Source organism: Athene noctua, chromosome 4 (assembly GCF_965140245.1).
Source record: "Athene noctua chromosome 4, bAthNoc1.hap1.1, whole genome shotgun sequence".
NCBI lineage: Eukaryota > Metazoa > Chordata > Aves > Strigiformes > Strigidae > Athene > Athene noctua.
Window position 1 is genome coordinate 63,324,260 of NC_134040.1, and position 27,907 is coordinate 63,352,166.

The 27,907-nt window shown below is 38.1% G+C and overlaps 1 protein-coding gene across 3 annotated transcripts in view; it reads right to left on the reverse strand.

The window, feature by feature from the left end:
• Positions 1–27,907, reverse strand: part of GRID2 (glutamate ionotropic receptor delta type subunit 2) — a 748,418-nt gene that overhangs the window by 299,428 nt on the left and 421,083 nt on the right. For 2 of the 3 annotated variants that reach the window (XM_074904009.1, XM_074904011.1), the window contains exon 3: positions 16,475–16,759. The exons of the other annotated variant lie outside the window; for it this stretch is intronic. In XM_074904009.1, the coding sequence (XP_074760110.1) occupies positions 16,475–16,759 (285 nt within the window). The remainder of the gene's footprint in view (positions 1–16,474; positions 16,760–27,907) is intronic. 3 annotated transcript variants of the gene reach the window in all.

Consider the following 27,907-nt stretch of genomic DNA (forward strand, 5'->3'; position numbering starts at 1 on the left):
TAGTGCCAACAGAACATACACTGTCTGATACTGGCATTAGTTACAGGGATAAAAATTTAAAAAGGAAAAAAAAAAAAAAAGGAAAAAGAAAACAGTAACCCAACATCAAAAGGAATTTCCAAAGAAAGATTACTTTGAAAAGAAAGGTTCCTCAGGTTTAGGAATGCATTTATGGTTAAAACCCACCAAAAAAAATTTCTCCCGTTAGACTACCAAATGTTGTCTCTCCTAGGTGCATGGTGTTTAATCCCATCCCTGGGGGATTGCAGCTCCTGCTCTGCTTGCCTCCTCCATGGCTGGTGCTCTATCAGTTCCTTGTCTTGACTGATCATTTTCCAGGGGAATGATCAGACCTGAGGCCACAAGCTGATCATGTGTCTGTCTTCATGAAAAATCTTATATTTGAGAAAGCTTCCAATTAGATTTTCACAACTGCTTGGCTACTCTGAGATCTTTCATCCTCACGTATCATCTTCCCCTACTCCCTGCCCTTCTTATAAAGGTAAGGGGGGGTGGGGAAGGCTCTATTTAATCCTAGCATGGGATGAATAAATAGGAGATGAAGGATCTCAAAAGACTTTATATTACTGGAAACACCTTAGATGCAGTTCACCTGTGATGCGAGAGGCCAGCAAAAGGCTGGAAAACCAGACTGAAAGCAGACTGGAGAGATGACTGAGAATGATAGACTCTAAGCCCTAGCAGAGATGTTACACAGACAGACATAAACTGTCCCAGAAAAGGGCTCTTGGCTGGCCCTTAGGGTAGTCTGTTTTGCAGGTGATAAAAATGGCACCGCACTGGCACATTGCACATTGCAGTAACAGCTCAGGGTAACCCCAAGACAAACCACAGAGAATAGTGGAGGATGTAACTGTTGTTTATCAAGATTGCAGTAGCTACATTCTCATAGGGGTATGCTGATGTGTGACAGTTTCTAGAGGAACTGAATCGCATTTTAAGATCATAGAAAATAATGAAAATCACTTCCTTTGAGGAAAATATTGTGAGGAAGTCTTCTAAAATTTTTCCCCAAAAACTGCCTAGACCCTGGCACTGTCCACTAGCCATTGAGAGAGCAATGCTACCAGCACTCAGCTGTGGTCAGTTCTGCAAACATTAGGCAAATGCAGCTGGAGGTCCAGGCTGCAGGGGGGAGAATTATGTGACTCCGCCCCCCAAGCAAAGCATCAGCAACATGATGGAGAAACATGTGTGATACACCTTGAAAAGATTATGGAGATGTCTTGTGGATTTAATATGGGAACTATGACGGTGGAAGTGTAGGATCAATGCAACTAATGTGTAGCTAGTAACCATAGCAAATGAACGCTACACAGCTCAAAGGGAGCCTAACATGAATACTCCAGCATCCAGACCTGACGGGCCTTCATATGGAAAAGCTGGAAATACCTGAGCTAGAAATGTTTATGCTGACTTAACTGGAAAAACTGTACCAAAACTAAATTCAAGCTTTCCTCTTTTCCAAGTGAATAATCTTTTTACTGAGCTATATGATTTTGGATCTGGGGGGTCAAACATACTCTGAAGTTTCAAGGTTCTGACAAGCACAGGGGATTTTGGCATCTGACTTCAGGTTATGGCAAAATAAGGTATCTGAGAAGTTCTGAGTTTCACATAAGTCCAGCAGCCCTATCAAGAAGATCTGAGGCTTAGACATTCACACCCTGATCTGCTTATTTTCAGCCACAAACAGTAGCATAAAGAAAACAAAGTTCAGACTCAACAGTAGAGAAAAAACTCTCTCTCCCCAGAAGAGACATACTAACTAGAGAGTATTACAGGTAGTCATCCTCCTCCAGCACCTAATTACCGAAAATGATAAAGAAATAGCCATTATAATGTCTTATAATCAAACAGTCCACAAAAAAATTCAACAGGCTTAGTCTTGGAAATCAGACTGTCACAATCAGCAAGTTTTTTCTCTTGTCTAGAGTTCTAAAATACCATGATCTGGAAAGAAATAGTATTTTAGACTTTTAGGTTATTTTAGGCATTCAGCACTGCAACCTCATTCTTCAGACACTGCAGAAATACCAGTATTACTAAACACTTGGAGAATAGTTTAAACATGAATAAAATACATGCTTACCCTAAAAATAAAGTTCCATAAGAGAATCAGATACTAATTACAGCTTCTATTTAATATCTAAATCAGGAAAATTAAATTCAATCTAATCAGAGATGTTAGAAATTTTTTTGGCACTTTAAATACCAATTTAAGAAGCAACAAAATTATTTGTACTGCTAGAAATATGCCTAGTTTTATGCAAATGACAAAATAACAGCTTTCCACTTTAACCCCTTCATTCTAAAGTTCGTGAAGCTCACCCACTCTGATAGTTACCCAACATCCAAACAAATGGAATAAAAACTGAATAAAACTGACCAGTTGGAGTAAAAATTATTGAAGTACAAGGAACACATGTAGTTGGAGTCTAGATACACTATCAAAATATCAGAGGGAAAGTTACTTAGGCTATGAAAGCCTTTTAAAAAACTTCAGTTCTGTAGCAAAAATCCATATATTCTTCTCCAACACCAAAACAGGGTAAGCAGGAACCACCAAAGTTTTATTTGTCCTTTCAAAATAAGAACATAATTTCACTTGACCTGTATTTATAAACACACTGGAGTTATTGGCTGATATTCTGTACAATCTGTATTGTCCCAGCAGACAGATTATGGGATCAAATGGTTTTGTTTGCCATGAATATGTGCAAATATAAACAATGAAACAATGATATTGAATCTTTACCAAACAAAGGGACAAAAGGGACAGAGATCCAGTATTATTCTACAGTTCTACATTTATTAAACCATGCCAACATTACGGTATCCGTGTGATATGCTTTTAGGAAAACAGTACCATTCTAATGAAAAAGATACCAAACCAGGATTCATAAAACTTCCTTACTACTTCTGCCTTTGGCATTGGTACAACACAAAGCTGTAGACAGGAAATAAGTACAGACTTATACCTCATCCTACCCAGTAAAAGAATAGAGGTATCGGGAATGCTCACCTGCTGCTATGAAACAGCAGAGAGAACATCAAAAGCACCCTGCTATTGAAATGCTATTTAAATCATGATGGTGCTTCCAGTATTTCAGCAGCAAGTCACTAGCAATGATCATATTCAAAGCGAATGCCAAAGAACAGATGCTGCCACTGAATGGGCAGCATTATCTTTCCTGCGTGGATTGTCTGAAAGTGGCACATATCCACACTGCACTGTGGAATCATCTTTCTAATGGATAAACTCCTTCTGCAGAAAAATCTGGCAAGCAACCTGTGGCACAGATGGCTCTGCTACAGAGACACAGGACTGTTCATGTCTGGAACACAGGTGTTTCTTGCCCCGAATTTGCTAGCCAACCTGTTGCCCAGCCAGAAGATGCATTTCTATTTTCTATTTAAATCAGATGAGTCACAGTCATTTCCAGAAATGCTGAAGAGCTGCCCATTATCACCAGTATTAATTACCTTGCTTACTGATGAAAGCCAAAGTTACCACATACAGACCAACACTAGAGCCAAAGCTGCTATCTCTTTTCCCAACTCAGTGTCACCACCAGTATTACACTTGGTGTTTTTAAACTGTACAGCCATCACTTCCACTCTATACACACTCTACAAAAGAACATAGTACCATTCTGTAGTCACATACTCAGCATCAGCTACAGGGTTAAACCAGGCTGGAAATTTAGAAGAAACATTCCCAAACATTCTCTTTTTAAACAAAATTGTGGTTGATTTAAGAGGTTGTGAAGTTGGTTTGGAAAGTCTAATAAACAAAGAGCAAGGCAAGCAAAATTGATCAAGGACTCTGTTGGAAATAACATTCTCTGACTAGCCATACATAACCATGCCACAACAAGACAGAGGTCTATAGAAAGGTCTTATGCTCAGCACCACTGATGCACAGAAGGTCCAACACTGGACAAACCAGACTGGCTGCAGCCGCAGCCACAGCTGAGGTGCATGTGCACAGCGTCCTGTGGTCTCCTAAACTCTGAAGACCTGACTGATACATTCATATACAGGTGCCTAGCATAACACCAGTCAAGCTGAGATCTGAATTCAGGTGCCAGCTTTACCACAGGCTTGTCAGCTATTGTGGACCTGACCTAAGAAAGAACTTAGGAAAATAAGCACAAGTCAAATTGGCTGGAAAAATCTAAACTCACAGTGCCTTTTCCATGAACAATCTTTTTGATACTGGAGAAGCAATGAGAACCAGGTATCTTAAAGCCTTCTTTCTTGGCCACCTGGGCACACTGCTGGCTCCTGTTCAGCCAGCTGTCAATCAACCCCCCCAGGTCCCTCTCTGACTGGCAGCTCTCCAGCCACTCCTCCCCAAGCCTGTAGCGCTGCTGGGGGTTGTGGTGGCCCAAGGGCAGCCCCCGGCATTTGGCCTGATTGAAACTCCTCCAGTTGGCCTCAGCCCATGGCTCCAGCCTGTCCAGGTCTCTCTGCAGAGCCTCCCTACCCTCGAGCAGATCAACACTCCCACCCAACTCGGTGCCATCTGCAAACTGACTGAGGGTGCACTCGATCCCCTCGTCTAGGTCATCAATAAAGACGTTAAACAGGAGTGGCCCCAAAACCCAGCCCTGGGGCTCGTGACCAGCCACCAGCTGGATTTAACTCCGTTCACCACAACTCTTTGTGCCCGGCCATCCAGACAGTTTTTTATCCATCAAAGAGATCAGAAGGATTTAAAATCCACAGCTTTCCTCCACACCATATTATAGAAGTTGTATCTTTGCTCTCTTTTCATTAAGGTCTATATATGTGATAAACCTGGAACAGAAGATTACTGACTTCCATGACTTGATCTTAACATGAAAAATTAAAATAAAACGTTGTGGAAAACCCATATTTATCACTGGATCAGATGTTCCTCTCACTTCTTTGTTCTTTCTGGCCCTATGTAACCTTCCTTTCCCATCTTTTCCTTACATCATATTTGAGAATCCACGGCAGTCCAGTGAAGTCCGCATTGACTGGAAAAGGGAAAACATAACTCCCATTTTTAAAAAGGGAAAAAAGGAAGACCCAGGGAACTACAGATCAGTCAGTCTCATCTCTGTGCCTGCCAACATCATGGAATGGATCCTCCTAGAAGCTATGCTAGGGCACACGGAAAATAAGGAGGATATGGTGACAGTGAACATGGATTCACTAAGGGCAAATCATGTCTGACAAATTTGGTGGCCTTCTATGATGGGTTTATACCATTGGTGCATAAGGGAAGAGCCACTGACATCATCTACCTGGACTTGTACAAGGTAGCTTGATGCTGTCTCACATGACATCCTTGTCTCTAAATTGGAGAGACATGGATTTGATGGATGGACCACTCAGTGGATAAGAATTGGCTGGATGGGCGCACTCAAAAGTTGCCGTTAATGGCTCGATGTCCCAGTGTAGAGCAGTGACTAGTGCTGTTCCTCAGGGGTTGGTGTTGGGACCGGTGCTGTTTAACGTCTTTGTTGGTGACATGGACAGTGGGATCGAGTGCACCCTCAGAAGCTACTGACAACACCAAGCTGTGTGGTGAGGTCGACACGCTGGAGGGAAGGGATGTGCCATCCAGAGGGACCTGAACAGGCTTGAGAGGTGAGCCTGTGCAAACCTCATGAAGTTCAACAAGGGCAAGTGCAAGGTCCTGCACATGGGTCAGGGCAATCCCAAGCACAAATACAGGCTGGACAATGCATGGAGAGAGAGAAGCCCCATGGGGAAGGAGTTGAGGATATCAGTGGATGGAAAACTGATTATTAGCCAGCAATGTGAGCTCACCACCAAGAAAGCCAGACATTTCCTGGGCTGCACCAAAAGAAGTGAGGCCAGCAGGTCATGGGAGGGGCTTCTCCTCCTCTTCTCTGCTCTTGTGAGACCCCACCTGGAGTGTTGTGTCCAGCTCAGGGACCCCCAACAAAAGAAGGACATGGACTTGCTGGAGCAGGTCCAGAGAAGGGCCACAAAGATGATCAAGGGGGCTGGAGCACCTCCCTTATGAGCACAGGCTGAGAGAGTTGGGGATGTTCACCCTGAAGGAGAGAAGACTCTGGGGAGACCTTATAGTGGCCTTCCAGTACTTAAAGGGGGCTACAGGAAAGGTGGAGATTTTATCAGGGAGTGTAGTGATAGGATAAGGGGTAACAGTTTTAAACTGAAAGAGGGTAGATTGAGATTAGAGATAAGGAAGGAATTCTTTACTGTGAGGGTGGTGAGACACTGGCACAGGTTGCCCAGAGAAGCTGTGGCTGCCCCCTCCTTGGCAGTGTTCAAGGCCAGGTTGGACGGGGCTTTGAGCAACCTGGGCTAGTGGAAGGTGTCCCTGCCCATGGCAGGGGGGGTGGAACTAGATGAACTTTAAGGTCCCTTCCAATCCAAAATGTTCTATGACTCTGTGATCTCTGTTTCTGTGCAGAGGGAGCAAGTCCCCCAACCCATTTTTGGGGAAAATGATCAGGACATCCTAGAACAAAATATGCCTAGGTTCAGGTATGTCGTATAGGAAAACCAGTATGTATATGCAGTGAAGATTTTCTAAGTTGTACAAAATTAACAGCAAATATTAAACAAACAGCTCACATGCCAAATACCTTTTGTATCCTTATTAGAAATGAGAAATCTACAAATTAGAAGTAGATGTAAAGTTCCTAAAAATTTCAGATCACACTATGACCAGAAGAGAAAGATGGCACTATTCACCAATACTTACAAATTAATCCATCCACCTCTATCATTGCAGTCCATCTAAATTACAAGGCACTCACTCTGCCCTTCAGTTATCTCAAATCTGGTTTACAGTCATTAGCTCATCCTCCCTCTGTTACCATTTTAGATCTGAGAACATTCTCCTCACAGTATCCAGATGATAAATACCAACTGATTCAGCTGTGGCAGTAAAGGTGAATGCACCTGTCATAAATATTCACAGGCTGATTTACACAGAAGACCACTTTATTTGAACAGTTGATGAGAAAAAACATTGTATAACAAATGACAGTGCTCAAATTCTTATCAAGAAAGCTTTATAAGTCTAGCACAGTGATTCTTCCTTACACAATGATGGCTAACATGACAGCAACTATTAATTATGGAAATTCACTGTACACAAGGGAGATGTGCAGCTCCAGCCAGACTCCGGTGGTGCCACTGCTCTGCTTAAAGCCTTGAGCAAAGTGTTCACATTCCTGTGCATGTGTGGATATTTATTAACATGGCTAAGATCTAAACTGAGGAAAACAACAATTTAGCATGATGATTCAATAACACTCCTTCATCTTACTTTCACAGCAGTGGGATTCCCTCTCATTAGTCAGTTAATATGTAATTCAGAGAGCCTCCAAACAAATTAAAAAAAGGCATCTACATAGCTCTTTCATAGTAGCATTTGGGAACTGAAGGAGCAGTTACCTGAACTATTTCATCTGGATGATCTAACTTCAGGGGTAGTTCAAAGTCACTACAAGTAAATTCAAGCTCAACTGTTTCATTACATACAAAAATCTCATTTATATTATCAAAATCACTGGAACCTAACAAGTGTAGATTATATTTCTTAGGGGAAACTGAAAATTTGTAAATGGTGAGAATGACTGTCTTCTCCTCCCTTGCTTGTAATTTCCTGAAATTTCACACATCCAAAAAAAAGACAAAAAATTTTCTCATATTTCTTAATATCATCCAGTTGAGAAAACAAAAATAAATATTTTTTTGTCTCTTTTTGAAGATGTTTGTTTCAAACCATAAGAAAAACAAGTAACTTCAACGTTGCTGGTAATATGAACTACTGTGGCATTACTGAAATGTCTGTGTAATCCTTTTTTTAATGGATCATCCAAATGTCATTTACATTAGCTACTTTTTGTTTCATGCCATATATCAATTATTAGGGATTATCCTTTATGTAAGAAAAACTAATACACAGAGTCTCGAGTAGCTGAATCAATGTTGGGAGAGAGATATTAACTTTTGCACTTTTCAAATCTTGCAAGACTTAAGTTTACAACCTTATTGTTGATTGACACAAGATTTTTCCTTTGGGTTTCTCATTTTTTTTTAACTGGAAAGAAGCAGGAAAAAAAGGAAAGGATAAAAAAGATAAATAAAATTGAAGCCAGAACTAATCCTTTAAGAGTATCAGGTGCTACCTTAGCTGCTCAAAAACAGAAAAAGAGTCAGATTGTGATCACCCCTTACTCATGGAGGCTGACAAGGCAATGTATTCTATAATCCTGTACTTTTGACTGTGTAACCTGCTCTCTACCTCTTCACTCAATTTCTTTTTGACTACAGTTTGCATTAGAGATTTCCAAAAGGCTTCTAGGACTTGCCTTTGAGTAAAACAACCTCTTGCAAAGAAACAAATTTTCCCTGCCTAGTGCCTCCAAAGATGATAATGGCTTACAGCCCAGTACTGTTTATCTTCAGCATTTACTCTTCTGTTAAAAACCATGCCAAACTCAAAGAATTATACTTAAATCCCATACAACTGTACAGCAGAGCTCTATACCTCTGCCTAGATATATGCTTTTATCTAACAGCAAGTAATCTATACTTCTGTCTGTACGGAACAGCAACTCTCCCTGTAGGTCACCGCTGCTCCCTGTTGCTTTTCATGGGCATGAGGAACCACACATCCCCTTCCAAGGAGAAGGCACGGAACAGCAAAGTAACTGTCCTTGCAAGTTACTTGGTAATAAACCATGTGTTGACTGTGTGTGCTCTAATGTTACTTAACACAAATTGTTCTCTGTGCATCAACCTGCTCCTCAATAATTTCTTCAATTGATTAGAAGTCTACACAACAAAAAGGAATATTTTATGAGTGGACTGGTGCTATGAAGAACATAAGCTACAAAAGTAATGCTGATAAACTATGATTTAGAAATATTGTAATAAATATTTTTAGTTTTTTCCTGTCTCTCTGCTTCATCTTTTTCTTGTCTGGTTAAATTCTCAGAGAGAAGTTTACTTTTCAATTTTTTGTACTACTTGACATTTACAATGTTTTTATGTCTAACTCATGCCTTTTTTCCAGTGGAGGTATAATTTCTTCCACCCAACATGGAAAGTACTTTGTTCAATTGTTTCCTCATTTGATAACTGTTCTTTTATTTAGCTGCCAAAATATCAGTTTGCAAACTCCAATTTAATACTTCTGAGAAGATATGAAAACAATGTGTTGAGAGTTGAAAAATACTTAGCAAGTAGATCAGCACAAGGTTTAAGTATTCAAATATTCTTAAAGTCACTTTTCTTCTGACACTTGTAGACTGTGCATATATGAAAAAAACTCATACTTCTGCAAAACCTTGAGATAGCACCTCATTTACAGCAAGTACCCATTACACAGATATTAGGAGAAAGTCTACACTTTTATTTTAAGCTCAGCACTGAAATTTTTGATACAATAAAAAAGAAGCATGGTCCACTAGAGAAATTTTATAGAATAGTTATCTCTGAAGTTGAATAATTTTCAGGTCAACGAAACTATATATTTAATTTTCAGTGGTAATGTCAACCAACAAAAGCAAGTTGTTACCAAAGTTTTCACAAACAGGCACTAACTTGCACTGTAATGAAGTGACACAATAAAGTTATGCAGATGAAAAATAAGTGTTCCTTTCCTTATCTGGATGACATAATAAATACTAATAGAAAAAAAAATTCAATAATAAGCTTGAATTAATTATGTGTTTATTGAGGCACAGTGAACTAAATGAGTAGGGGAAGCTGGCAAAGAGCCAGATGAGTAATAAACAGTTTTAAGACTGTCTGGAGACAGACTTGAGAATATTATAGTCATCAGGCAGCTGAAAACAGCCTCAGGGTAATTATAAGCATTTGCAATCGATTAAAAAGAGCATGATTCTTTTACGAATCTGTATTAAACTTGCATTAAAACTTTAAATGATTTGAAAATGTTATGGTTTCAAGCACATCTTTGTCAGTCGTCATCATATATTTCTGGAAAATATGTGTGCAGGCAAGTGTCAATAGAATTACTCTATATGGTTTGTAAAGAGGATACTAGGAATGGAATCCATGGTCTATATGTACAGATGGGCATCGTCTCAGAATATCACCCTTCTTACAACATAAGAGGCAACTCTCTGGAAGCAGCTCAGCCTTTCGAGTTTCATGTATAATGCCTTCTTCTTCAGGATCTTTAAAGAACAGTACTCCAATCCTACAGCATTACACTCAATTCATTTGAAAACAACCACCTTCCTGAGGCAGGGATGGGGACAATGCTCTCTTATCTTCATAGTTTATCAGATCTCTATGTAGGCTAGAATCCTCAGCAATACAGATCTCACCGCTTTCCTCCTTGGGGCTGTACTTTATTTTGTGTCTTTCTCTGAAATCCTCTCTCAGATTGAGCTTGAGACATCTTTTTACTGATGTGACCAGACAACTCTCACCACTGCCTTCATTCTGTCCTGGTGAAAAAATAATCTGAATCTCCTGTGTATGCTGGGGAGAAAGAGAAGAGATCCATGAGGAAGTTTCTGCAAGACATGTCCTCTAAACTCTTTCCAACTGATAACCTCATTCCTGCCTTTTCAGTGAAGCCCTCAACTACTTCTTCAACCTGTATTTGCTATTGGAATGCCTCCTTTAGCCTTATAGAGCAAATCCCCTTCATAGCCTTAATGCGTGTTTTGTTTCTTTTCTTTACAAAAGTTAAAGTTAAATTAGCATCTAAGGGAACAGCAAATATCCATTGCCAAATATATGTAGTTTTAGTAGGAAGGTCAAAAAATGTAAGCAATTATATCTTAGTCATGGAATCTGTAAATATCACATAGATCAACAGTGATGATTGCATATCAAAGGCACACTGGGTTGAAAAACACAAGGTTAGGCCAGAAATTTGGACAGAGAAGTGGGGTTTCTGAACTTTTTTTTAAATACAAAATACAGAAGGGTTTTAAAACATTACTGCCATCACTTTAAAAGAGAATAGGAAATAAGAAAAAATTGAGTCTCCACAAACAAGCTTATTCCCCCAAACTTTCCAAAGTGCAGAATCTTTCTATCTGCTTTGGCACCACCAAAACATTAAAAAATAAATGTTGTCAAACAGCTAGACTTCCTCCCTTTCATCTTAGAAATGCAGAAATACCTACACCGTAAATTGCACAAAATTCACAATTACGTTTTTGCAATGATTGACTGCATTGTGCAGAAAGAATTTACTACTACAGAAATGTATCTACGTATGCCTGAAAAATACAGTGAACTATAAACTGCCTGAAAAATAAGACATGAATTACAAAAGCTTGCCCCTTGTTGAGACACCACAGAGATAAAAACCAACAATATGCTGTGATTCTAGGTCAGTTACTCTGTTTATATAGCCTGGGCTCACACACTCAGATCTCAAATGACAATTTCATTTGTTTTCCCCTGTGACTGAATGTGTAAGGGTCTTTTTCATGTTACTCTTTGGGGACCGGCCATTGTCAGATGCCACTCTGCGGTTGAAGCAGGTTTGCTGTTTCAAACTGCATTTTATTTGCTTTGAACTTGAAACCATAAAGATGTAGTAACTTGGCAAAACTGCTCAAAATGATTACAGATGTCAGTGGCTCTTTTTATAAATCTAAACTTTGCAATTTCCAAAGTTGTAAGTTATACATTTATAGCGCACAGTCTGAAAATGCCTTCACTGAAAAGGGTACTGATGGTCCTAAGGAAGAGTTCAGAGACTTAGAGGAGGAACTGCCTAGTCTCTACACCTGCTTGTAAGAAGGAGATGCACAGCTACCCTCTGCAGCACAGTGATCCTACAGCTTGAGCTGAACAGTCAAGAATGAAAAGAGTAGGAGTCGATCTGGCTGCTTAAATTGAGGTAAATTTGGCTTGCACATACTGTGTGGATAGTAATTTTAATAGCAGGTTGAAAAAGGCGTCAATCTACTGCTTAATTTTGCTGCATTTCATGCCGCCTACTCTTTAATTCTGCAAGACAACTGTCCTTAATGGCATTTGAAGAAGTGCAGAATTGTCCTTGAATACTTTCCATATCGTCATATGAAATGTTCTTACACAAAAATCACATTTCATGTCCTGGGCTGGCCTTTACCTTTACCTTTACCTCGAGGAACAAAACACACTGAATACAAGGGAACTGAGTGCACTATTTTCACCAGGAGTTTGATCTAGATCATCCCAACAGAGAGCAAGGATGAGGGAAAAGAACACTCATCTCACTCTGATTTTCACAAGTTCATCTGAGTTTATACATTAAAGGTAAAGATACAGTTGCAGTAAATGAAATACAAGCATCACCTAAGTCTACTCAAGTTAAAATGTTCTCTTTTCTCAACTCCTCTTACTATGCGTTAGCCTCACATTTGTAACTGGCAAGGCTCCACCACTGACAATAGACTACGTGCTTTACTAAAATCCTTCACTAGTTACTCAGCTTAACTAAGTCAACAGTAGTAAAATACTTCTTTACTATCAAGGTGGTTTTTGTTTTTAGACTAGTCTGCCTACCTACAATTTTACTTTAAAAAAAACATCAATTAAAAACTTAAATGTCAATTATTTCATAAATGCATTTCTACATCACTTCTTCAACACTGAGCTGGTTCTGACTTAATGAAAGAATTGATTCCTTCAAAGACTAACTTACTTTGTTGGTAAAGAACCTTTAGAGTTGAGTCTTCTAGCATTTATACAGAATTGTTAAAATGTTAAAACTGAATATACTCATCTACTTATATTCAAAAAAGAATTTGGCAGTTTTAAAAAAGGTTAATGCTGGGGAAATAATTCTCAGCCCTGCAGAAAGATACACTTCCAGTTATAAACAATTCTCTAGCTCTCTGCTAATGAAAACAAATCTATGATAGACTGCAAGATAAAAATCAAAAGCAATTCAAGTCATTGGATTAAAAATTCATTACATTGATAAATTGACACATAAGTGGTTGCAGCCTCTTTTAAAGGTGCAAGGGATCTGGTTTAGCACAGTATTTAGTTTGGATATAGGCCCAATTTTACTCTAGGAAATTTATTTTAAATATGAAGGGCACATTTTCTTTCACAAAGCAAGATTATTACTGGACATAATTTCAGTGGTACAGCCAAAGTATTTTGTTATAAATTGTTAGATTAAATCACTATGCAAAATAATTTATCAGAAAGGAAAGTACTGGAATTCTTCTGGTTGCTGGAATCCATCTAACAGCATTTTAATTGTTTCTAACTTAAAAAAGATGGTAACAATGAGAAAAGATAATGGATTAACACATATCAGAACCTATAGTCCCATTACTTCTCAAGTGCCATTTACTGCTGTGGAGACATCACTTAATGTTATGATACACACCTTGAGAAGTAAAGACCACCATGTACAAAAACAGCACTAGGGCAAGAAATTACTATGTTTGCACAAGTGTCAGTTCTACAGAGGATTGTGCAGAACGTATCAATAATCTCTTCCTAATATGAATTTAATTCTAATGCAAGTGTTGATCTTCCAACTAAATGTTACATTAAAATGTCTAATATTAACTGCTGTAAGCAGTTAAACTGACTAAGGTTTCCAACAAGAATTTGATTTTCGGTCTGTATGAGCTGAGAAAAGAAACAAATTTCATACTGTGGCAGATCCTCTCAAGCAAACTAAAGAATGGGACGAGGATGTTCCAGAGAGAATTGTAACCACCCTCAGCTGCACTGACAATGACCAACGGGGTGGCTTACCCCTCAACTTCCACCCTACGTCTGCATGTCCAGGCCTGATTTCTTTCTACAAGAGGCACAGAAGCTAATGGTAATATTCTCTTCCTCAAGCTCTTCTGGAGCTCTTGGGCCAACTCTCTTTTATAGTACGCAAACTGATGCTGGGAGTATTTTTTTTTTTTTTTTAATTAAATATTATTTCACCTCTATAGACCCATCTGAATAAGTGGCTTTCTCAAACATCACAGAATCATAGGATAATTAGAGCTGGATGTGACTTTGCAAGATCACAGAGTCCAAGCTCCTGCTCAGAGCATGATGAATACTGAATTCGAACTTCTCTACTCTGTATTCCATACATTGAATTAATATTAATTCACACTTGGAATTTCTCCACCCCCCCCTCTTCAGTCAATACAGAACTTGGGAAGAAGTGTGCACTGCTAACATACTGGACATGCTTTGAATATATCAATAAAATAGCAGGAAAAGGGAAGAAAGCAACATAATTTGGTGAGATTTAGAATAAACTCCTGGGGAGATTGATCTCCAGGGACTGCTAAGAAAATAATGTCACAGGTACAAGGAAAACTACTGCTATAGATCAAAACGTGGCTAAGAAAATTAAGAACAGGCAAAATACTGTATCAAGCCTATTGATTTCACCTTAATCAGGGTAGTGAGAAAGTAGAGGCATTCCAATACAAGGAAGAAGAGGGATCAGAAAGACAGAGAACAATCCTCATGGTAATGGAAATAACAAGAGAGGCCTTGGGTCAGAGATGGTGATCTGAAACTTCTGCTCTCTTGTTCCTTGTTGAAAGTGGAGGAGGAGATAGTCAATGAAATCACCAACATAAAATTTTATAAAGAAACTGTAGGAAGTGAAAAGATAATATAAACTGTCTACTGCTCTGGGATGGCTGTTGAAATCAAGGATTTCGCAAATTTCAAGAAACATACCTTTGCACAGATAATAGCCCTATTCAGAGTTGCAGTTTCAGTTAGAACTCAGGTTGCATTTTAAATCTTTCTATTCATGGTATTAGTTCCAACTATGCACACACACAAAAAAAGAGAACACAAAACCCAGAAAAACCCATCCAAAACACCCAAACCACAGAAATGGTTAGGAAAGGGGGGCAGACTGTTCAGTATATACTAAATGCAATGTGATAGCAATCAGTGGCCAGTATGTCATTACTTGTAGACTACCAAAGTTCAAATGCCATAGAGGCTGGTAGAAAAACTTAGTATCTGCCACATGTCATGTCTGAGGATGATGTGTCACTGAATAAGATACTGGTATGAAACTTATTCCTTGCTGGCAGGCATCTGAGCTACGTAAGTCACAACACAATGGGATTCTTACCCAGAAATCAAGGACAAAATGACATAGTGTCTGAACTGCATTCTCAAGTTAAATATTGAAACTTGAATAATTTAAAACTAGTATTTACAAAGATAATTATTCAAAAATATTAATTATAAAATTTGTTTGAAGTTTTTAAACTCAGAAGTAAATGCAAAAAGATATCTTTTAGCTGGCAAGATTATGGCCTTCTTCATAGGTACATTGGTACTTAAATGTACAAACTCATAAAACATGAACAAACATACCCTTTGCTGCAAGCATTTTGGATGCCTTTTTAGGTATGTGTTCCTCATCCTATGGCTAATGCTTTTAGGTGTTGCTTTGTTATAAATAGGCATCCTCCTACTCATAATTTTCTATCATTTTAATTTAAAAATTTATTATGTAGCCAGAGAAGAAAAATCTATAACACCTAACCTGAATGAACCAGATATTATGCACAGCAAATTGCTGAAGTGAGCATTTTTCCATAACTTAAAGATTTAACTTTGAAAACAAGTTTTAAAATGTTCACCCAAACCAGTCATGATTGCTTATGAATAATAGATGTATCTGAAGAAAACAGGTCTAGTTTCAAAGCAATTTTCCATAGAAAAAATATCATAAAATTAGCTAGATAATGCACCTATACTACAGAAATCTGTCCAGCTCTCCCTTCAGCTGTATAAAATATCTGTACCAAACTCAGCTGAGTCACCAAGCTGGATGGTGCAGTCTTGTGATGCTGCCATCTGTGTAGCACTTACTCTATCACACAACTACCATCAATTCAGCACCTTTTGGGAATGGAACGACCTCAAAAAAGAAGGAACATTGTCTTCTCCAGCCCCCCTCCTCAAGTTCTTTGCTCTACAGAAGTTCTCTCTACAAGTTTCACATTTACGCATAGCAGCTTATTCTTGCAGAGGCCTCTAGCCTACATTCACCACTTCTTCAGCTTCTGGCCATCAAATATATGTCAACAAAAAGGAGAGATTCACCACACAACAAACAGTTCTACAGAATGTAACATCTTACACGTTGCCTCTTGAATTGTCATCTTATATATTTCTGCAGTTTAAAAAACAAGAGAGCTTGCTAAAAACTTTCATGCTTCAGACACTGGCAGAATAGAAAGCCAGGTAGGTAATTTCTCCATTGATCAGCTAACTCCAACAAAGAAATTATCAAATAAACAAGTAAGTATTGAGGGATTTTAGAAACAGATTTCTCTGAGGTTCTATGAAATGCTGGCAGAACCATAAATGTTCACAAGCAAAACATGAACTATTGGAAGACTATAAAGATGTAATGTGACTGCTTTCAACAGAATTATGGATTTGATAAAAATCACCCTGCTAAGTAAATACTTACCATAGTCGTTATCATAAAAAATAATGAATTTCTGCCAGGCATATTCTGTGACCACCCGCAAGATGACATCGTTTAAGTAGACAGGAGGGCGGACGGAGAGCGTGTAGTCATCATTCCGGTTGCTCCTGGTGAGCCCGCAGCCACTTCTTGGTGTTCCTGCTGTTGAACGCTGGATGAAGAGGTGAGGGATGTGCATGGCATCTGCCAGTGACTGCAGGGATCCTGCTGACGTGCAGCCGATGGAGCTGACAAGGGCCAGGATGCCTTGGTTCATCAGGTCACAGGCTGTAAGAAAACACAGAGATATTCAAGGTGAGAGCAGTTCAGTGCGTAGGGCCTATTTTACTGCTGAAACACAGACACCGGGAATTGAATCACAACAGGTTCAATCAAGTGAAATAAGGATAAAGTCTTGCACATTGAGTAATTCAAGATGTAAAATTCATTAGAATCATGAGCTTTCTTTATTCACTTTGATCTGTCTTGTGGTGAAAGCTGGAAGAATGCCCTGTCCACCTTGCCCAGAAATGAATTATCCCTCAAAAACGAGACCCACCCCTGGGCCTTGTGACGAACAATAAGAACTGATTCCAGCTACTGAATTAACCTGACCACCCAGGGAGATAAGCACACCGCAAAGTCTAGTACAACATCTCCATGAACTGGATCTTTGCATTATACAGAGAAAACTTGAAGAAAAAACAGCTCAGGCTTGTTGTCAACTTTTGAAGACAACAGAGTATGATTACGTACACTAACTTGTCCAAACAGAAACTGAGTTGTTTTGAGACATATATGCAATAACCTTGTGTAACTTATTTTCTTAAAAAAAACCAAAACAAACCCCAAGCAAAAGAAAAACCTAGTCTTATAAATAGCAAAATGTTTTCAAAATTTAGTGAACAGTTTATATACATTTACTCTCCTTGCTTCCGCAAGAAAGGCATGGAATTGTTTATGCAAAAAATATTAACATCTTGTAACTAATGGTCCTGTTAATGAGGGCTGAGTTACAGCAGACAGTCTGAAGTACAATATCAGTGACATCCACATTAATACTAAAGGTGTTTATCATGATTAATGTTAATGCAATCAATAAATATCAAAAGGATTAATAATGATTAGGTTTGTAATTTTGAAGGATTATCCAATGAAATAAAGCAGAGTCAAGTATTTATATTGGATTTCTAACAGACTTGAGAGCTTGAATGAAGAAACAACACGGGTTTATAGCATAATTCCCTAGAGCACACCCAAGGCTAAATATTGAAATACTCAATTTGCCACTGGCAAAACTACACATGCAGTTAACCTGCATTTACACAGGTAAATTAGGTAATGGAACGAGAAAGACTAATATGCATTTATATATGAGTATCCAAAACTAAGCTGTGCAATTACTTATTTTGCAGGAATATTCTGTGCACATAACAGGTGCAAGCAAAAACAAGAAACCAACATGTGAGAATATACTCCCCTAAAAATATGAAAACATATTTTAGTGCCAGACCTGTTATCTCATATCATATGGCTCTTACTCACAGGGAGTAATGTTTTACTCCACAAACACTTATTGATCTCAGTGGGAATATTTACACTGTGAGGAATGAAGTTTCACAGTCAGGCCCATGTGGAGATTGACTTTGTAGGCAAAGGACAACACTGCAGGTCATGAATGCAGAGAACTACCTTCTCCTAAAGCCAGTGCACAATTCTTGTTCAGATACAGAGATCTGGAACTTGCCAGAATAGATTCCCAGGGCATACTGATGGCACGGAGGATGTCGGATGGGAACAATTCTGAATTCCTTCACACAGATAAATATGGGATGCAAGAGTTCCCACAGAGAGGTTTCAAAGTGCTTTGGCTTAGGATAAACTGTTCTCTCTGTATATGCTCTGAATACAGCTCAGCTTTTGGGCCAGCTTCTGGACTTCAGGTTAAAGGTAATGAATTTTCAATAACTACAAGCATCCTTTTTCAGAAAAGTACCAAATATCATTAGCAATTGGACAAAATATATCAATCTCACTAGTTTCTAATATTCAAAACATTTCAAAACAATCTTATTAGTTATTAATCTTTTATGTCACTTGTTACATTCTTCATCATCACTTTCAACAAAGTTAAAAGGCTTGTCAAGTTATCTTTTTTAGGGAGATGCTGAATCTCTTTCTTGATCTGGTTCTCCTGCACCAAGTACTGCAATATCTAGGTTGCATATCCCAGTAAGAATGTTACTGCTTGAGAAACAAACTATTTTGATTGCTATATTGATCTATTCATCAATAAATACCTGTAGCTATCTATATGTCAATAGATATCTTTATAGCTAGATATCAATAGATGAGTCACACTGACGCTGGATTTTGCAAAAGCCTGCTTTTAATTCAATGAAAATTTATGTTGACATGGTCCTGACATCACCTGTTCAAATAAAATATGTAGTGTGACCCTTCAGTCTCTCAAACATGACTTTAAAAAAAAAATCAGAGTTGAACAGCATTACAAAAATAGTTTGAAAATATCTAAATTTCCAGGCACACTTTCAGACTGAGAATAATCACTATACTCCCTGTAATGCTCTGAAGTGGGAAACATGCTTTTTGTGAAAATTGTTATTGAAACATGAAGGGGAAGAAAACAGCATGGAACATTTAGCTCCACAGGGCCGAATGCCAGTACTGACAAACAAACTGAATAAAGGATTAAAATCTTCTCTCTTGACACTGCACCACCATTTGTTACAATAGCCTCAGGACTGAAGTTGCCCCTGTGTCTCTTTCATTCATGATATGCTTATGAGAATCGTGTGTGCTGGGTTGGGGCAATATGCACTTAATTATGCTCACAAATAGGCCTTATTCCTGTACACTTAGAGACTATCTAGTAGACAGAGAGTTAGCTGCTGGAGAAAGGGCTGTTATCTCAGGCAGGTTTTCCCATAGATGAGTGCATGAGTTACAGAGCTTGCCTTTGAGTCAGTCTGACTGGATTATTCTTTGAACAGAAATATAATTTCTACTATATATAGATACAAAGTCAAGCCTATACGATATGTCAAACTATCATGTATGATATTCGTATATTCCTTAGCCAAGCAAAACTTCTCTTGGCTCCAGCAGAAGAGTTGGTTGGTAAAAAGTGTAAGAATGACATCTACATGTTTTCTTAATTCTTCTTCCCCCTCACAAGCAAATGCTCTATTAAATCCTTTTTCTAGTGATCCAAATCTTTCAACTGTATCTTATCAATTGACCAAAAGCTCTAGTTCAAACACATTTGAAATTCTGGTTGCATTCCCTTCCTGAACCTGAAATATCCGAGTTGCATTTTGTCCTAGCTGCATTAAAAAAAATCCACACACCCACACCCACACATATATAAAGGACTTAAAATGGCATTCAAAACTTTGTTGCAATTTAATTTATTATGACCTCCTTAGAGATTGTATTTCCAAGCGGGTATTTACTCTACTGCCAATATGATGCAGGAATATTAGTTTTCCATCATCTATAGAAAGAAAAATATTGCTGTCTTTTAAGCCCTCAGTCAGGATAGTAGAAATGTCTAAAATGGACTTGTACATGCTCCATTGAAAGTTTAACAAAGAAGGAACAGAAAATTATTCTTAGTGTTTATAGAACACTGTTGTTCCATACCATAAGTTATGTTTAAACATAAGTTGTTGAGACATTAATTTGTCCTTATAACCACCAGATAGAAGATACTATTAAAATTGGATCTTCACCAACTAAAGTAATAAAACTGATCACAGAATTTCACACATTGTGTGGAGAGAATATCAAGAATGTCTATAAAAAAAATTTAAAATGTTTCTCCATTGTAGATATATATATAGCACACAGCATGTATAGCACACACTGGCATGCACCCAGCGTTACATTTAATTCTTCAGCTTGTCTTGTCTTTCTCAAAATGCAAAGTTACTGAATTTTTAACACTGGTAGGCTGATTGCCAGTAACAAAAAAGTGATCTTCTAGAGTAAAATATCACCTAATTTAGTTTGGCATGGCATCTAAAGAAAATAAAAAAAAACTAATTTTGTGTTCAACATGCTATTTTTCAAACTAAAGTTCATGGCCAGTGAAATTTGAAATAAATAATTTACATCTAGGCTATCAGCTTGTATAAGTCCTTCCAACAAAGCAGAATTTAAATGGCCATGGTTACAAATGCATCCTTAAAATGTGTTCTCTGTAAAATGGAAACAATGGTAGGTCTTTAAATAACTACCAGTTGCTGTAATTGATTTAAAAAAAAAGAAAAAAGAAGAGCAAGTTTAAAAACAGATGCAGGAATAAATAAAGGCACCAAAAAAAGGACTACTGAGATTTAACTGCTGCTACAAGTGCGAGCATTTTCTTACTTATTTCTCCCCTTTTCTTCCTGATAATAAATCATAAAAAAAAAAAAATCACCCTCATACACCACAAACTGATGAGTCAAACTGAAAAAAATTAGTATAAGATCTCTGAAGACTTCAGTAACAGCCTAATTTTGCTCCCATTTAAATTGCTAGTTAAACAAATTCAGACCAACTCTTAACATTATTTTTTTGAAAGTGTTAAATACTGTCCATAAAGAGTGGGTAGTATCCCTTTAAATAGTAAGAGATGTATTCTAGGGTCCTCTTCATCTTCTATAATTTAGAAACTATTAGGCTTCTTCCAGAACTGTAGTGTTGTTTGACTGAGTATACCTTGAGTGAACAGAAATTAGACATAAACCCTGTTCCCAGAATCCTGGTCCCATGAGCCCAAATTGGACACCCCAATGTCATTATCCTGGACATTCCTTTCAAAGCTGACATCATTTCAATCTCACTGCTCCTGAATGTTTTCCACATACTACCCATATAGAGTAATGCCTCAAACTATGTAGCTGAATGTGAAGCTGGGGAAAAAACCCTCTCTTTACCAATATTTCTCTTTGGGGATGGAGAATGAGGTTTTTTAAACTGTTGTGGTGGTTTTTTTTTGTTTGTTTTTTTTTTTTTTTTTTCCCTGTGCATCTACTTTGTGTTTTGGAAGTGCTCCAAGGACTCTGAAACCAGGAGGGCTTCTTAGAATTGGGCCAAATTAGCTTTCCCTTGATTTCTGTAGAAGGTGAGTACAGCCTTTCCACAGAAACATTTATCTTTTTACTTGCTTTTGGGGCCTGTATGATTCACCACCAGATGGATCACAGGTTCCCTGCAAGGCTACTCAGATTCATTCCCCATTCCAACAAAATAGCCAGGAACCTACAATCTGGTCAGAGGTTGGGGACAAAAATCTAGGCCATAATAACCTCAGGTTTTCAGCATACATTAGCCATGAAGAGAGTATTTACAGATTTATTGCATTCTGGAAATTCATCACCCCTTCCATCACCCTATTTGTATTAATCCACATCCAAATCAGGATAAACAGTTGATTCAAGGGGAAAAATACAACATTAGGCAACTTGAGAACCTATATATGGATATTAGGCAATCACAACTTCTATGTAGCTTTGAAAACATAAGCTATTATTTCTTGTTTACTTTGAGAATAATATGCTGCTGGCTGCTCTTCAAATCTTTTCTTGGTTTCAGGATGCTAATGAAGACTGAGAGACCATAGCATGCAAATTCCCTTTTGCAAAGGGTAAGGAATACGGTTAAAGTCTGGTTTTCTTTCACTGAGGTGTTCTGCTTCCTCCTCCTCAAGTGGCCATGTTAACCTCAATGCAATTTTTTTGGTCTTTGTTGCCTTTAAACAACAGTCTCAAAACATTCATGAATTCACTGCAGAAAGATAATGTATTCACATGAAAAAAAGTCATGAACACTTAGAAGAAGTTTAAACAGATCAGCTACAGGTCTTTTTGTTTGGTGTTCAGAATCTCAAATTCAAGAAGTAAGGATAAAAATGTGATTATGAGACCTACGATCAAGTGAGCCTAGCCTCAAATTTTCCATAAATCTTTTTACTACTTTTGGATAGCAGTTCTACTCTTGCAAATTATTTTTCCTTCATAACACAATGGTTTATTCCAGACTCAGAACTGAATTATTTTGAGGTGACTGACAGCACGTTTTTAATATATCCTGAAAACTATTCAGAAGGAAGTAAGGGTAAGATGTTGGGGGTGGGGTGGGGGTGGGGTTGGGGGGGAAATATTATTGACTGGATTTTAAAGAATCTTCTCTGCAGTGCAAATAATAGACTCTATCCTGTTCCTTTTCTTGATAAGGTTATAGAAAGCCACTTCATTTACATCTCTGTAAACATTAGCCAATCTCCCCCTCCCCTCCACTACATTATACACAACTCAGACTGCTAACAGTATTTTAAATTCACTTGTAATTAACCTTTAAGGGATTTTAGTTTGTCCTGACTGTAAAACAAACTTGTGTTCGAGTCTTAACAGCTGTGCTTCCTAAGCCTTGGGATTTCTTTGTTTGGGAAAAATAATCCAAACTTCTGATATCTAAGAGTAAAATATATTACCAGAGAGTGCACTTGCATTTCCTTTGCATGAAACACTACAACCACTTTTAGATGTTGTTTTTGAAAAGATTTTTGTCAGAGTCTTTTCCAGGTTAGATTCTTCCTGTATACAGGCTTTGCTGATTATGGTAACTTCAAATCCATCACATTAAAATTTAATATCTCATCTGAGCCTTTAAAAAATAAACTAGAAGTCTCACAAGTTTGGAGAGAAGCAAGATTTATACACAAAAGGTATTTTGACACCATCTCTTGCAGGATGCAATAGGAGAGCTTGAAAGAAGCACAGTTTGCAAAGGCTACTAAATTGAATGCTCCACAAGTTCTCTTTTGGGACAAAAGTCCAGATTTTTTACTCTTTTCCTGAAAGCCAACCTGCAGCTCTTCTGTTCAATTCTACAGAGGCACACAGAGGGCATATGTCTTGCCAGATTACAACACCAGGCAGATAAACAGCAGTACAATTTACATTTTTCAAATCTGCTTTCACTTGGTATTCAACAATTGTACACAGACTTTCTTGCAAAGGAGCGATAGCTCATATCCCTTCGAGAATACTGAACTGCTTTGAAAAACATTTTAAAAACCCCAACATTTTAAAGAAGTTACACAGCCACAAATCTTCAACTGTCATCTTCCCTAGCACATGAACATGAGTATACTCCCCAAAAACGTGCCACAGCTTTTCAGGGTGCATATGGTTGAGAGGTAAAAGCTGTGACTGTAGCACTGACAGACCTGGAAAGATGAGACTGTGACAGCCAGCACTGTTGTAGAAAGTTTCAGTACAAGTTCTAGTGGGTGAAGATGGGCAGGGAAAGGAGGAGGTTAAATCAATTAAAATCAGGAGTGACATTCATTGGAGAAAGGTCTAGAGGCACATCACAAAAATGACTTCTAGGATCTTGCCTTCTCAACTGAGACATCCATCTGCAAAGTTAATGTAGCCCATTGGAAAAATAAGGAATGCAAGGAAATCCAGGCCTAGATTCCAAGAATGACTCCAAAATCCTCCCTTTTTTGTGCTCATCCCTCATCAATACATGCTAAATCTTGCCAGCATCCTTGCTCGAAGTGTTACATGAGCAATTTCCATTCATCCATTCAGCAAAATGAAAACTTTTTATTTCATGTGCAGAACCTGATATATTACACTTGATTATCTATTTACTAACAAACAATATTCTACTTTAGTCCACTGTGCAACTTCCTCCACCCTTATTTTGTTCGTCTTTGCCCTTGCACTGTTGCTGAACCTTTAATTTCCCTAACCAGCACTGTTTGAGAAGTTATTAAGCAGCACATAGTGTCTGATACCCTTTTTAATAGCTAGGTTGCCTGCTGCAGAGCAGACAATTGCTGCATAGCAGCAATTAAAAGGAAACAAAAAGGCTGAGTCTTAAAGCAGCTTAATATAAAATTAAAGACGATTTTATTAAAAAGACAGTATCCTGATAAAATCACAGGGACTTGCTCTAGTACTGTGTTCTCTGAAAGTCTGTGTAGAAGTGTTGGGGAAAAAACATCAACAACAGTATCTGTTTGAATCTTGAGCATCAACAGTTTTCATCTTATGGACTTGTCCAAAACAAGTCAGGGCAACATCCTTGTTAGGAGAATAAAATACTGAACTTGATGCCGTTTGACAAAAATTACACTTTTTCCTTGCCACCTATTAGTCAGATTGTCAGACAATTTTCCCTTCCAGCCTTTCTATCTCGGATCTAACTTTACCTTCCTATCTGCTTTTTCTTCCCCTGAGCATTGCAGAACATTGGCTTTCATCCTCCCATTCCATGTTTCCTCCTCCATCTCTTATTTTTTAAAATTTTTTTCCCCACCTACTTCACCCCATCTCTGCCAATGTCAAGAAACAACAAGATCTAAAGGACTTTGCACTGGACTGTAAATCTGAAGGCTCATATCCCTGTCCCACTTCTGTCATTACTTCATTGCTTGACTAATGTGATTTCTCTTATGTTTTGGTGATTATGATACTTTGATACTTCGTAAAACACTTTTGTATGATCTAAATACAAAGGATTACATTTGTGTTCCCCTCCAACCATTTTTTCCAAGGTTAGAAGGTCCATTTCTTAACATAATTCATATTGCCAGAAGTTCCTTTAAATCCCCTCTCTTTTCTGAATGCTCGTCTTTCATAGTTCCCCTTTCTTGCCCAAACTATTAGTATGGAGACAACCGGCTCTGCTGGAGAGATGCAATGTGAAGCACAATACCACAACCTAGTCCAGGGCAGACAAAAGAACACACAGCTGGTAGCGTTAGTTTAATTGGAAGCCCTACAATGGGAAGAGCTGCCTGTGCTGCCCTGGATGAGCTTGGCATTCTCCCAAGCATAGATATTACTGAACAATACTGCTCAAAATAAGACCATCCCCCAAAGGAAAAGAAATTTGTGAACAGCAATCTGGGAGAGCTTTCTTTCCTACAGTGCAAACAGCAAACATTCAGGGAATGTTCTGCTAAGGGGACAGTGGAGCAACTTTTTTTTTTTTTTTTTTTTTAATGTGGCATTGTAGAGACAGAAAAGTTTTTTCATAAGCTAAATAAAGGAACACTTTTTTTTCTGTAAAAAAAGGAAAAAAAGAGTCAATTCTACTAGACAAGTGAATTGAACAGAGCAATTTGAAGAGCAAACAATACTAAGGCCAGATCTTGCATTTGTCATGAAAAAGGGAAACAGACTCTACGTCAAGATAAAAGAGCTTTGTATGAGAATAGAAAGAAAGCAAGGAAGACAGTACATCAGTTGCAAAAAATAAATGGGTGTGAAAAAACTGAGAAGTCTGTAGGAGTTCAGAACATCAGTTCCATTAGCAACTTAGCCACTCAAGAAAACCTTAGATGAGTCAAAACAACTATCAGCATTATTATTTGCTAAGAATAGACATCGTGCCTATTTCACTGACATACAGAATAACAATCATGATAAGAATAAAAATATCAACTACCTTTTATAGAACACTTTTTTATTTGTAGCCTGAAAATGCTTTGAAAAGAAGCTCAACATCTTCATCTCTATTTCACAGAAGAAAAAAACCATATGTGCCATAGGGAATTACTTGCCCAAGGTCAGAAAGCAAAGCAAGGAAATTGTTTTCCATGCCAAGCTAAAACATACACAAAGACTGAAAACAAAATCTTTTGTTGCAGCTTTTCATTGTTTGTTTTGCACATTAATGTGCCATTGAAAGTGTCTTATGTTCTAAGCCCAATGTAACTAAGCTCTATGAAGAGGAAATATTTGAAAGGCAAGGCGATGTGACCTGCAACAATGGGATTAAGTGACAGAGGGACCCCAGAGCAAGACCACTGTTGATTATGAGGGATGGGGTTATGTAACATAATATTGAAACACAGGCATGTACATAATGGGGAGTGAATGAGGTAAATAAAAGCAAAGCTGTAGGTGGGAGACGAAGTCTTGGTGAATAATGCAAAATGCCAGCAGACACGGGGAACATATTATAAGTAGAAGTATTCAATAAAGGAGTAATAATTTTACAAGAAAAACTGCAGATACAGTGTTCAACTGAGAGGAAATTTTAAGATATTGAGGTAAGAAGAAGAAGAAAACCATGGATGGAAAATTCAACTTCTGGAAAATAAACACCCATGATCAGTCTTTTTGGAGAAAGGCGTATACATATATGAGATTGGGTATCTTGTACCAATGACAGAGGAATTCAGCATCTTAGCTTGTATTACTTACAAACATCCTCAACACAGTTTCATATCTGACATGTAGTGTGACTGGTCCTAACAACCCCAGCTACATATTCACTAACAATCGCAGAAGGTGGTGAAACCCAGAACACGACATTTAGAAAGGGTTGAGGGTGCAGTGCTTACATACTGAATATATGAATTCAGAAATGTTAAAACAGTATAGTGGAAGGCATGGGAACAGCAAAAAAACAGAACTCGTTTTTGTAAGGAACAACATTAAAGGAATATGAAGAGTAAAGGGATGTAATCACAGCTTTGAGGTCACAGATAAGGATGTTAAATGTTAGCTGGTAAGTAAATGAGGCAGTGAGGTTTGCAGTTGGGAAGTAATCCATTCAGACATCAAGGAGGAGGACGCAGGTTTCTGCAATGTGGGAGTAGTGGAAGAGAACGGAACTTACAGCAAGGAGGCCAGTGACAGTGACATTGTAACAGCTGAAGTGGTAGATAGCCAATGCATTGACAAATGTGTCAGTTAAAAGGGTACTGAGGAAAAATCAACTTGGTGCATGTTATAGACAAAGAAGCAGCAGGACTTGGCAGCAGCCTCAGTGTGTGAAGAGAGAAAAGACAAAATGTGCCTAAGTCTGAGAGTCTATTTTTGCTCTTACTCCAGGAATAATAATGGTGCAGTGTTCCTTTGGTGCCAGTTGCAACCTTTTACTGAGATTGCTTTGACTTTAATAGTTGCAAAAGATGCCAGTAAAAGAAGGTAATGCAGCTTTTCTTTTCCCTTGACTTCTTTCAATGTCACAGAAAAAGAAATTTGCATAACTCTGAAATGGAAAATACATATTTTCAATAAGGATCATTTGGGTAACACTAAATACTTAACCTTAATACCTTAATTGGAAGTAGCAGTTGTAAACCATGCGCACCGTGGTAAAACAGAATTGCCAGGAGATTTAAAACCCATATCTAACAATGAAGAGATAGATGTCCAACAAAAGACTTATCCAACCAACTACTAGAAATCAATTGGCACAAATCCTATTTGGAATCAGAGGCAAAGCTTCCCTTTGCCTCTAAGTGGCATTTCAGAACTGTATCTCTCCCTGACAAATACAAAACCATGTGGGGAGGAAAAAAGAAGCAGTCTCAGCTTCCAAAACTGGAGCAGTAGTTTTCCACAGCCTGTATAGTGCAAGGCAGCAGTGCCATGTGCAGGAACACCACGTGGA